At 40.7% G+C, this 13345-nt stretch overlaps 1 protein-coding gene across 1 annotated transcript in view; it reads right to left on the bottom strand.

Moving 5' to 3' along the window:
* The window catches only part of LOC119428108 (plexin-B2), a 186296-nt gene that overhangs the window by 29747 nt on the left and 143204 nt on the right, over positions 1 to 13345 (bottom strand). The window contains exons 5-11 of the mRNA XM_037695749.1: positions 12139 to 12274; positions 11157 to 11317; positions 10897 to 11076; positions 9243 to 9377; positions 8140 to 8240; positions 6655 to 6781; positions 1293 to 1482 (exon numbers count right to left, since the gene is read on the bottom strand). Of these exons, the coding sequence (XP_037551677.1) occupies positions 1293 to 1482; positions 6655 to 6781; positions 8140 to 8240; positions 9243 to 9377; positions 10897 to 11076; positions 11157 to 11317; positions 12139 to 12274 (1030 nt within the window). The remainder of the gene's footprint in view (positions 1 to 1292; positions 1483 to 6654; positions 6782 to 8139; positions 8241 to 9242; positions 9378 to 10896; positions 11077 to 11156; positions 11318 to 12138; positions 12275 to 13345) is intronic.

Consider the following 13345-nt stretch of genomic DNA (forward strand, 5'->3'; position numbering starts at 1 on the left):
CTAAAAGGAGCAGAACAGAAAAAGCTAAAAGGAGCAGAACAGAAAAAAGCTAAAAGGAGCAAAACAGCAGAAAAAAAGAAGCAGCTTGGATGCTAGCATGAGCAAAGCTGTGGCTAAAAATCTGAAGATGCTGAAGCTAAAATAAACAAAACCGGAGCTCAAAATCAGCAACACTTTAGCTCAAAGTAGCGAAAGATGCTAATGTTGAAACTAAAAATAAAACTGTACATAAAATTAGCTGAACTGTGGCTACGTGTAATAAAACTAAAAGTAGCTAGACAGTAGCTAAATGTAGCAAAGCAGTAGCTAAAATGAGCAAAAACAAATTCCAAAGCTAAAAGTAAAAATCATGATTAAATGACCATTGCAGCTAACATTAAAAAAATACTAAAGCTAAAATCTGCTAAACTGTAGCACAAAGTAGCAAAAAGATGATCGAGTTAAAAAGAGCAAGATAGAAGCTAAAATTTGTAAAACTGTAGCAAAAATTACCCAAAACAAATGCTTCAATTTAACAAAACAGTAGCTAAAGATAGCACAGCAGTAGCCAAATTTAGCAAAACAGATACAGATAACCTAGATTTTAGCTTAAACAAAAAAGTGTTTAAGTTAAAGCAAACAACAGGAACAGTAGCTAGAAATCAGCAACACTGTAGCCTAAAATAAAAATATTATAAAAGCTAAAATAAAAACAGTAACTAGAAATAATGCAACAGTAACTAAAAGTAGCAAAACTGATGAAAATAAATTACCAAAACAAACACTAAAGGCTAAAACTAACAAAACAAGAGCTAAAGCTAAATTCAGCAAAGAGTAGCTAAAAGGAGTAGAATAGTAAATAAAAGCTAAAAGAGGCAGAAGTTTCTTTCGGCTGCTTCCTTCAGTAGAGGTTGCCACAGTGCTTGAACTCGCATGAAAGATTTGACATTTTATTTATTCTTTTTACACCCGATGCTCGTCCTGACGCAACCTGGGCTCGAACCGTCAGCCCCAAGACTTCAAGGCTGCGGCACCTAACCACTGAGCTACCGAAGCAGATTCTAAAGAGAACAAACTATTTGGAGCTGATCTGTGAACTTCTACAGAACAAAAATGAAGTTTAGCTGCTAAAGCTAACAGCTGATATTCTTCTACAGTTAGCTTCCACGGCTAACAGCAGCTGATCTTTACACCTGTGCGTGTACTTTACTTCTGTTTATCGTTAAAAGAATAAACTTGTTTCCCGTTCACAGACGGCAGATTTAAGAAACACGAGCGCGCTGCCATTGATCAGAACCCTTGGGTCCGTGTACCTTGCTGAGCAGGCGTGGGCGGGATGATCTCGGGGTCGGGGAGCGAGCACACCACCTGAACCGGATTGTCCTTGACCGCCGTGGCGCTGGTGGTGAAATTAAAAATCTGGCCTTGCCGGACGCAGTCGAAGGAACACAGCAGCTCGTCGTGCTTCATGAGCCTGGGGAGGCTCGGGATGTTGATTTCAACCTGAGGAGGAGGAGCAGACATTACAGTTTAACACAAATAAACTACGACAAATACCTGAGAGAGAAATTTAACCCTGTGACGTTTTTTTTAACCCTTGGAAGTTCACAGTGGAAGGAAAAATAAAAACATTTGTTTGTATTTCTTTGTTTTTTTGGTGCTGTCAATAAACTCGTTCCTGACAAAGACTCAAAACATTTAGAGTTTGTTAGAATTGTTTAAAATGCTCCTGTAACATCACTGCCCTCTAGTGGCCCTCTGGAGCAACATCAACCGTATTGAAACCTCATTATACAAGTCCTTCTCAAAAAATTAGCATATCATGAAAAGGTTCTCTAAACAAGCTATTAACCTAACCCTCTGAATCAACGACGTAACTCTAAACACCTGCAAAAGATTCCTGAGGCTTTTAAAAACTCCCAGCCTTGTTCATTACTCAAAACTGCAATCATGGGTAAGACTGCCGACCTGACTGCTGTCCAGAAGGCCATCATTGACACCCTCAAGCAAGAGGGTAAGACACAGAAAGAAATTGCTGAACCAATAGGCTGTTCCCAGAGTGCTGGATCAAGGCACCTCAGTGGGAAGTCTGTGGGAAGGGAAAAGTGTGGCAGAAAACGCTGCACAACGAGAAGAGATGACCGGACCCTGAGGAGGATTGTGGAGAAGGGCCGATTCCAGACCTTGGGGGACCTGCGGAAGCAGTGGACTGAGTCTGGAGTAGAAACATCCAGAGCCACCGTGCACAGGCGTGTGCAGGAAATGGGCTACAGGTGTCGCATTCCCCAGGTCAAGCCACTTTTGAACCAGGAACAGCGGCAGAAGCGCCTGACCTGGGCTACAGAGAAGCAGCACTGGACTGTTGCTCAGTGGTCCAAAGTACTTTTTTCAGATGAAAGCAAATTTTGCATGTCATTCAGAAATCAAGGTACCAGAGTCTGGAGGAAGACTGGGGAGAAGGAAATGCCAAAATGCCAGAAGTCCAGTGTGAAGCACCCACAGTCAGTGATGGTCTGGGGTGTCATGTCAGCTGCTGGTGTTGGTCCACTGTGTTTTATCAAGGGCAGGGTCCATGCAGCTAGCTATCAGGAGATTTTGGAGCACTTCATGCTTCCATCTGCTGAAAAGCTTTATGGAGATGAAGATTTCATTTTTCAGCACGACCTGGCACCTGCTCACAGTGCCAAAACCACTGGTAAATGGTTTACTGACCATGGTATTACTGTGCTCAATTGGCCTGCCAACTCTCCTGACCTGAACCCCATAGAGAACCTGTGGGATATTGTGAAGAGAAAGTTGAGAGAACAAGACCCAACACTCTGGATGAGCTTAAGGCTGCTATCGAAGCACCCTGGGCCTCCATAACACCTCAGCAGTGCCACAGGCTGATTGCCTCCATGCCACGCCGCCTTGAAGCAGTCATTCATGCAAAAGGATTCCCGACCAAGTATTGAGTGCATAACTGAACATGATTATTTGAAGGTTGGTGTTTTTTGTATTAAAAACACTTGTCTTTCATTGGTGGGATGAAATATGCTAATTTTTTGGGACAGGCATTTTGGGTTTTCATGAGCTGTATGCCATAATCATCAGTATTAAAACAATTAAAGACCTGAAATATTTCAGTTGGTGTGCAATGAATCTGAAATATATGAAAGTTTCATTTTTATCATTACATTATGGAAAATAATGACCTTTATCACTATATGCTAATTTTTTGAGAAGGACCTGTAAATGCTATTTTTGATCTTATAAAAAAATAACACATTCCTCTCAGTGGGGGATGATGTGGAGTCCTGGCTCTCGTTTAGACCAACCTGTTTGAATAAGGAGCACAAACACTTGTTTTGTGCACGAGTAAACAATTCAGTACAAGCAGAGCCACATGCATGCAGGCTGCAGCAGGGCCCATTACGGCTGACTCCTGTCGGCTTGACTGAAAACATGCTGGATGGTCCGGACCGGTCTGGACCGGTCCGGACTGGTCTGGACTGGTCTGGACTGGTCTGGACTGGTCTGGACCGGTCTGGACCGGTCTGGACTGGTCCGGTCGCTCAGCGCTTGGTGCTCAACAGTTCATTAAAAGAAAAAAACAAGCTGGTCTTGTGCGTTGTGCTTCATAAGGAGGTGAAACAACTTGTTTCCTCTCGAACATAATAAAAGATTTGGTTGATTTAACCAAACCTGAATTTAAACTTAAAGACATTTAAATCAAATAAGTCACTTAAATTGTGTATTTTTATTTCAGGCTCATAGACTCTGAACAAAAATATTTTAAAACAGAAGAAACGAGTCTCAAACACCGAGTGGACCTTGATGGATCGAGCTTTCGGCTGATCGAGTGAACATGAAAGAACCGCGTGTGCGTGCGTGTGTGTGTGTGCGTGTGTGTGTGTGTGCGTGTGTGTGTGCGTGTGTGTGTGTGTGCGTGTGTGTGTGTGTGTGTGTGTGTGTGCATGTGTGTGTGTGTGCGTGTGTGTGTGTGTGTGTGTGTGTGTGCGTGTGTGTCAGTAATAATTACTATTCGGCTGCGCTGCTCAAACATGAGCTCCCCCTGACTTCTTGCTGACCTCGGCGGTTTTAATTTTGCAGCCGAAGTTTAATTTGGAACTTTTTGATCTTTGGGAACTCCTGAACAAAAACCACCTGAGAGTTTCTCTTCTCTTTAAATTCAGCAATTTACACGAATCAACCTTTTTATTTTTTCCCCGTTAAAAGACCAAATCGATTTTATCGGAGGTCGTAACCGAGGCGATCGTTTCAAAGTTCCTCATTAAGATGCAACAAATTCACGAGCCCGGAGAAAGTTTCTGTTCAGAGAAGATCAAAGTGCTGATTTGATTTTCCTGAAGTTACCAAAAGATAAAATGAAAGCAGCGCGGCGTCGGCTCCGTGTTGGAAGGAACTGTTTTCACGTCGAGACTTGAATCTTCATCTTGTTTCACAAACTTTGTTTCATTTTATCCGTTCAGAAATCAAACACGGCTCGACCAGGAAGAGGACGACGTGACGTCTAGCATTTATAATTATTTCTTTTAAAAATACTAAACTTTATTTATAAAAACACTGACATCAGATTAAATTCTTCAAAACATCTTTTTACAGTTTTGCTTTTAAACATTTGTTTAGCTTTTAAAAAGTATAAAACTGTGTTTAAATTAGAGATTTGACTATGAATATACAAAATTTAGGTATGGTTTAATTGATTTTAGCTTTTATTTATAGTTTTTCTCAGTTCGTCTTCTGTTTTGCTTATTGTGGCCTATAGCTGCAGGTTTTTAGCATTTAGCAACATTTTGGCTATGCAAGCTTGTGGCTACAGTTACGCTAATTATATCTATGGTTTAACAAGTTAAACATTGGCTTTGCTAATTATACCTTTTAGCTACTGGCTTAATAATTTTTGCTTTCTGCTACGGCGTCGGTTTTTGTTTTTAATCAATAGGTTAGGTTTGATTAACTTTAGCTGTTTTTACAGACTTTAGCTTTTGTTTACAGTTTGGCTTCTGTTCCCTTATTTTTAGTCTTAAGCTATCGATTTGCTTGAATTAACCATTAGCTCATGGACTGCTAATATTAGCTTTTACCTATCGTTTTGCTAGTTTTTTGCTTTTCAATACGTTTTTTTTAATTAGCTGAAGCTAATTTCAGCTTCTGTTTTGCTTATTGTAGCCTACAGCTAGTGATTGTAGCACTTAGCAACATTTTGGTTGACTTTTTACAGTTTTCCTCATTTTAAGGTTTGTTTAGCTAATTAGTTTTTAGCTACTGGTTTGCTAATTTTTGCTTTTATCTTTAGGTTAGGTTTAGGTCAATTTTAGCTGTGTATTTATGGACTTTAGCTTTTGTTTACAGTTTAGCTTCCATTCCATTATCTTTAATCTTAAGCTACCGTTTTACTTGGCTTAGCCTTTAGCTACTGGTTTGCTAATATTAGCTTTTCCCTATGGTTTTTAATTTGGCTCAATCTAATTTCAGCTTCTGTTTTGTTAATTTTAGCTTTTTTGCTACTGGTTTACAGGTTTTAAGCTACTGTTCAGCTATATTTTAGTTCAGGACGTTTCAGCGCAGAGGACTTAATGTGTAGTTTTACAGAAGATTCAGATCGTCTCGTTAATGTTCACGTTTCGTTTCAGTTTCTGGTTCAGATCTTCTGCAGCTTTGGAAGAACCCAAACAACAAACATTTAGAACCACGTGACGTCAGGACCAGTTCACTCGGACTGTTTTTAAACTCACAAATTAAAAAATGTGAAAACTTTCCCGTGGACATCGATGGGACTCGGCTTCACGGCTGAAACGAGTCCCAGAAAATTAAACATTTTAAATAAACTTTTATGTTTTTCAAAGATCTGTTTAAGTTGGACGATTCTCCTGAAACGTTCAAAGTCTCAAATATAATTTCTGTAAACTTGTGAAGTCGTTGCAGCCAAATCCTTTTGATGGTTTTATTAATAAACATGTCACATCCACTTGATTAAAACTAATGTTTCTTACAAGCCAACAGCTTTTATAATAAACGAGTTTATCAGGTCCTTCATTAACGCTGCGCAGCGGCCATTTTTCATCGTTAGTCTGAGCGCCGACACGACTTCGTCTCCATTACGATAAAAATTCACCAGGACTTTAAAGAAAAGCCGTTTCTTCATTGAACCCCACAGAATGTGACAAAAACGGGTTTCACCAACATTTATTCTGAGCCGACGCGTTTGTGCGTGTTCTCAGTCGTTGGGAAACAAAAGTCCCGTCGTGTTGAGCCGGCTGCTAACGAGCGTCAGGAGGTCGAGTCCATTAACGTGCACGAACAGGGAAGTTAAAGCTCCGCCGTCTAAACGGACGAGGCCGAACATCTTCAACAAAAAACAAACGCTTTGAAATAAAATAAAAACTTCTAGGAGCCATATTTGTGTCTGATTGATGATCTATAGTCTGACGTGGTTTTGGTCTCTGCAAGACCTCCAAGTTGGTGCTTGAAGACCCCCAGTGGGGTCCTGGACTCTGCACCAGATGGAGTTTTATCAGTTTGGAAATCTGAGCTGATGAAACAGGAATTCTCAGGAAGTCCTGAATCCAGATGCTCAGCTGCAGATCAGCTGATGATCAGCTGACCTCAGCAGATCAGCTGATGATCAGCTGACCTCAGCAGGACAGAATAATTCCTGGGAGTCCCGCCCACCTGGTGCCTCTTCTCACAGCTGAGGTTCGGCGGCTGGAAGGTTTGGATCCGAAGACACTGCTGGTGGGGCGACCACAGCCACGTGTTGGCCTCCTCAGACCTGCTGCAGTCCTGCTTCCTGCTGCACCTGAGAGACAGACAGGTGGACAACGCATACACCTGAGAGACAGACAGGTGAACAATACACCTGAGAGACAGAAATGTGGACAACGCATACATCTGAGAGACAGACAGGTGAACAATACACCTGAGAGACAGACATGTGGACAACACATCAAAGAAGTGTCCCAGAGGACGACGGGACACAAAGGATGAGGTGTGAATGCTGAGTCAGCTTTTAGTTTCAGTTTGTTTTCTGAACCTTTCATACATTTTAAAAATATTTCACTTTATTTTAATTTGTCTAAAGCTGGTGAAGAGTCTCAGTCATCCAGGACATGATGAATTCAAAAAGCGTTCAATACAAAAACAACTGGACTTTATTTGTAACAGAAGACGTGACGAGGAGCAAAACGTCTTCTGTTACAAAGTCCAGTTGTTTTTGTATTGAACGCTTTTTGAATTTCTCTAAAGAAACAAAGATTTATTCGGCTCCTTCAAACAGAAGTTTCTCTGTCAAACCAGATTCAGCTACTGGCTCTCTGAATCTTCATTTCCAGCTAGCCTTTAGCTATTTTTAGTTACAATTCTGCTTTTTGGCTTTTAACTGGATCTTTGCTACTTTTAACGTTTAGAGAGATTTTTGACACTTTTAGCTAACTTCTTGCTATTTTTACCTTTCAGCTTACATTAGCTTATTTCAGCTCAGCTAGCTTTTTGCTGTTTTTGGCTACCATTACACTACACTTTAGCTTTTAGCTAGCTTTTTGCCATTTTTCGTTTTTAACTGCATTTTGTTACTTTGGATTTTTTTTGCTAGCAAATGCTACTTTCAGCTAACCTTTTGCAACTTTTGGTTTTTAGCTGTTCTTCAGCTACTTTTAGCTACAGTTTTGCTACGTTTTCTTACAGCTAGCCTTTAGGTACTTTTAATTTTTAGCTTCCTTCTCACTACTTCAGCTATTAACCACCTTTTAACTATTTTGATTTTAACAAGCAATATGCTACTTTTAGCTATTTGTTGATGTTGCTTTTAAGTACCTTTACAAAAGTTAAATTGTAGCTAGTGCTATGCTAATTTTAGCTATCCTTTTACTACTTTCCTTTAGCTAGCGTTTTGGCACACAATTTGGTCACATAGCTATTAGATAATATTTTGTGGCTATAGCAAGCCTTAAACATTTAGCTAGCCTTTTGCTATTTTTAGCTTTAGTTCTGCTACTTTTAACTTTTAGTATTTTTAACTTTGAATTAGCACTTTGCTGTTGTAGCTAATGGCATGTTTTTTTTTTAGCTAAGGTTTTGAACTTTTAGTTTTTAGCTCATGTTCTGCTTCAGCTTAGTTTCAGCTCCTTCAGCTGACATTCGGCACTCGGTTGGACTCACTTTCCCTCCAGGACACACCAGCCACAGAACGGGTCCTTCATGGAGACGCAGGAGTGGCAGTCCTTCTTCAGGTGACACGTTTGGACCGGAACCTTGGTGATCTGAATACACAGAAGAGGCTTTTATTGTGAAAGGACACAACTCTTTGGCTTTTTAAACAAATAAACAGACAACTCCTTTCATCTTCTGACGGTTTAAACAAACCAATTTACCTTCACATCACGGTCAGTTTGAAATATTTAACCGCGGTTTCTAAAACTTGGACTCGTCTAATCACAGGACAGTTGTCCACTTTGTCTCGGTCCATTTAAAAACGAGCTGTGATCCACGGAAGACGACAGCCGTTTCTCCTCTTTGCCTGATAGAGCTTTATTCGTTCCAGTCGTGGAACTCAGTTTTGATTTAATTTTTACAAAAAGTCCCGACTGTTTCAAAATCGAGGCTGTGGAAACGGAGCTGTCCGGCAGGAAACGGCCCACAGCTACGACTAGTTTTACAAAATAAAAGCTGAACGCCTCCCATCAAGTTTCAGCTTTACTGCGTGAACGTACGAATGTTTGAACGATCTTGGAGCGCAGCGACTTCTTTACTTTGGAAAATATGGAAATTAAACATTTATCTTGAGCTGCTGTGACATTTCCTACAATCTTTCCGTCTCCGTCTGATAAATGGAAACGAGCAGCTGGAGCGAGCTCCGGCGTCGACGCGCCACTTGATCAAAGCAAATCGCTCTCTTCAAGTGCGTCTGTAATTAATTCATTTCTCAATCAATAACACCCATTTCACCTCGGCGCGGCGAGAGCGATGGCGAGCGAGAGATGAAAAGACAAAGGGAGGGAGAGACGAACGGCGGGAAAAGATGTGAGTGGAGAACAAGAGGGGCAGCGAATCAATGGCCGACTTGTGTGGTAACGCAGACGGATGTGTCGGCGCTCGTCGACCGAATGAATAAATGATCAAACAACACGACGCGCTCATTAAGGCGGCGGCCTGATGGATGAGGCAGAGGAGCAGAAGTAAGTCGCCGACAGCGAGGCGTTCGGAAGCAGCGAGGAATGGATTGAGAGAAGAGGAGCGATCGATGCGCTCGGTGTGCACGTGACCTTTTTCTCCGTGGTGATGTACAGATGTTGGAGGCTGGAATCGAACAGCAGGTTCTTGTTGACCTTGTCCCCGGTGACGTCGCTCGACGCGCGCCCGTACGTCTCGGGCTGAGCCGACAGATGCACCTTCAGCACCTGCAGGAACACAAAGCGGCTGAACCTGGACCCTCACTCACCTGAACACTTCAAAACACAGAATTTATTATCTGGCAAATACTCAAGTAAACACAAACAAAAAAAATATTAATAAACATTCAATACTTCTCAACATATTAAATAAAAATATATTTTCTCCATAGAAGTTTGTTAGGATCTCTGATTCCTTCAGACGTTCAGCTACCGGCCCTGTTTTTGTCTCGTGAGGCTACTTTTAGCTTCAAACTAGCCTTTTGCTACTTTAAGCTTTTAGCTATTGTTTTGTGTCTAAGCTTTTAGCATCTCCTGACATTGTGTCTTTAGCTACTTTTTTTTTCAAATTGTATCTTTCAGCTCGCATTTTGCAACATTTAAATTTTAGCTAGTCTTTTACGATTTCAGGCTTTTAATAACTTTTAGCTTTTTACCAGCATTTTGCTACTTTTAGCCAGAACTTGGCAGATTTTAACATTTAGGCTTAAGAAAATTTCAAACTTCAGCCAGCTTTTTAAAAAATTTTTTTGCGTTTAATCAGCCTTTAGTCACTATTTACCCATTTTTGGATGCTTTAGACTATTATTTTGTGACATTATCTTTGCTACTTTTAGCTTTTAGGTAGCCTTTTGCTATACATAGCTTTAAACTAGCATTTTGCAACATTTAGCTTTAAAATAGTCTTTTGCTGCTTTTAGAGCTTACATAGTCTTTCACCATATGTTGACACCGTTTTGATTTAGACATTTAGCTTGATTTTTTTGTTTAGTTTAGCTTGAAGCTAGCTTTTTGCTACATTTAGCTTGTAGCATTTTGCCACTTTAAGTTATTAGCCAACCTATTGCCATTTCTAGCTTTTAGCAAGTCTTGCCACTTTAAGCTTTTGGAAGGCCTTTTCCTGATTTTAGCTTTTAGCCTAGCTTTAGCAACTTTTGGATCTTTGCCAGACTTTTGCTATTTTGCTCAGATCTCTCTTGTAAACGAGTCCCTGAGGCTCAATGGGATTAATTGTATAAATAAAGGTTGAATGAACATTCTTAGCCTTTAGCCAGGCTTTTACTACTTTTAGCATTTAGCTGACATTTAGTTACTTTTCCTCTCTAGATATCAGGTTTTAGCTAGCCTTTTGCTAATGTGTATTAAAATTACCATGTTGCTAATGCTAGCTATTTATTTGCCATTTTTAGCTTTGAGCTAGCCTTCACTAAATTTAGCCTTTTAAGTAGCCCTTCGCTACTTTTAGCTTGTACACAATGTTTTGTCAATATAGGATAGATTTTTTTATACCTTTTGCTAGAATTTTGGTTGTTTTAATCTTTCAAAAGTCTATTGCAATTTTAGCATTTGGCTTATTTTAGCTTATGTTCGGCTTCTTTTAGCTTTTTGAACCCAGTTTCAGTCATTCAGTGTCACAGGAAGTGTTTCTTCTGTTACAGTTTGTCTCTGAGGGCCAGCGATGACGTGACAAACAGAAGAACAGTAAAAGAAGACTTTAGCTCGACGCTGCGGTCCAAGCGTCGGCTACCTCTCCGTTGGCGGTGCCCACAAACGCCACGGCGTGCTCCATCTCCACGGCCACAGCCACCGCAGTCATGTGAACGTTACGGAACCACGAAGGCTCGGCTGTTAAGGCGAACGCAGCCTTGCTGGCTAAAGGCGACGGCAGGAACTCTGCTCCACATTTGTATAAATCAACCATGGGGCTCTAAAGGAGAGGAGGACACGTTTCAGTCTTTGGCTCCACTGGTCCAGCTTCACGCCAGCTTCACACGAGCTTCCCCTCACCTGACCGCTGTTGGTGTTGCTGTTGCCGTTGCACACGTCCTCGGACTTGGACGAGTACGGCGAGTAGACCGCGGGCTTTCCGTTGATGGAGCCCGCTTGGCTGTAACAGGCTCCGATGACCTCCACCAGCCGATCGTTGATGGACTTCAGAGGGTACGAACCTGCAGACAGGAACAAACAAAACCATCTGGACCCAAACTTCTCTTCTCATGAACAAATTATCTTTACGCAGTTCGACTGTTTACAACTAAACAGGTGCCGGTCAAATTGTACCTCCGCTTCGTACCTGCCCAACAGTTCGTACCACTAGGGTACAAAATGGTTATCTGTAGCTGTTTGTTTTAGCTAAATATCTTCTGAAACACTGGACAGGTTTGACTGGATAAACTGGACTTAAAAGACACAAAAATAACTCTGTGAGTTTGACGTGGTAGTAGACGGGGGTCATCCTCAGCACACAGTCTGAGCACGACATCGTGTGACAACGCATGAGATTGTACCTAAAGTTGTTTTGAAGGTCGGACCAAAGCGCTACAAGAGTTAAAACAAATGAGGTTAAATGACTGGAATAACTGGACAGAGAACTGGGATGAATCCACAACAGGAGTCATGGAAATAAAGATTTATTTAATCAAATAAATCTAAATAATCTAAAAGTGTGGAAAAGTTTCTGCACAGCTGAGAGAAGCGACTTCTGGCCGTTACACATGATCAACTTCACACAGACTTTCTGGGGAGGATAACTTTCTTATTTTATTTCCAAACATTAAAGTCAAAACTCAAAGCCAAGAATGCTCTTTGATAAAACTGTGATATAATCAGTTCTCCAGAGCAAGACACCAAATGAGCCGTTCTGAGACGTCGCTTCAGCTGCTGGCTTTAAGATGAAGCGGCAGCTCCAAACAAGCAGAAGAAGCATCTCACCGACACGGTTCGACCCAATCTGATGTTCTGCCAACTTCAAGAAACAGGAAGTACGTACACAGAGCCGACGACGTCTCCTCCTCTGAGGCGAAGGCCACAAACAGAACCTTGTCGGACGCAGAAACTGTTCCGTACTGACCCGAGGCGGTCAGGTTTAGGGCCAAAACGGCACCAGGGGCTCCAACAAAAGCAGCCTAAGAGACACAGAAGAGGCAGATGTTGTCTGTAAGAACAACTTAAATAATTTAAAGATTTTGTGACAAACGTTCCGAAATGTCTGAGGTCAAGAAGTGGACTCTTTACGTTGGTGGAGCTACAGCCGAGCTGCAGCTCCGTGTGCGAGTAAAACCTCTGATCGTCCTCAGTAAAGGTCAAGTCGTTGTTGTCTTCTAGCATTTAGCTACTAGCTACATTTCTGCTACTTTTAGCACTTAGCTAGCCTTTGGATAGATTCAGCTTTTAGTCAACCTCTTGCCAAACCTAGATATCAACCAGTCTTTTGATAGTTTCATCTTTTTGCAGTTTTTTTACTTTCACTTTGTAGCTAACATTTTGCCACTTTTAGCACCTAGCCATCCTTTTGCTGCTTTTAGCTTTTAGCCAGTCTTTTGCTATGTTAGATTTTAATTAGCCTTTTGTACTTTTACGGAATTTCTTTTGCTGCTTGTAGATAGCACCTTGCTACATTTAACTATTAGCTATTTTTTCTACTTCAGCTGTTAAATAACCTTTTACAAGGTTTTGTTTTAATTTTTTGTAGCTTTCAGCTAACATTATGTTACTTTTAGCATTTAGCTTGACTTTTGCTACTGTTAGAAAGTGTATTGCTACTTTTAGCTTTAAACATGCCTTTTATTAGTTTTAGCCTTGAGCTAGTGTCTTGCTACTTTTAGCTCTTAGCCAGCCTTTTGCTACTTTTGGCTTTTGCTACGTTAGCTTTTAAATGACCTTTTGTACGTTTAAGGTATTTCTTTTGCTGCTTTTAGATAGTGTTTTGCTACACTTAGCTATTAGCTATTTTTTCTACTTAAGCTGTTAACTAACCTTTTGCAATTTTTTGTTTTAATCTTTTGTTGCTTTCAGCGAACATTTTGTTACTTTTAGCTTTTAGCTAGCCTTTAGCTACTTTTAGAAAGTGTTTTTACACGTTTAGCTTTTCTATATTTAGCTTAATCTATTTTTAAACTACTTTTAGCTAGTGTATTGCTATTTTTACCTTTAAACTAGCCTTTAATTAGTTTTAGCCTTTAGCTAGTGTTTTGCTA

The sequence above is a fragment of the Nematolebias whitei genome, chromosome 22 (assembly GCF_014905685.2).
Source record: "Nematolebias whitei isolate Nwh7 chromosome 22, NemWhi1, whole genome shotgun sequence".
Classification (NCBI taxonomy): Eukaryota; Metazoa; Chordata; class Actinopteri; order Cyprinodontiformes; family Rivulidae; genus Nematolebias; species Nematolebias whitei.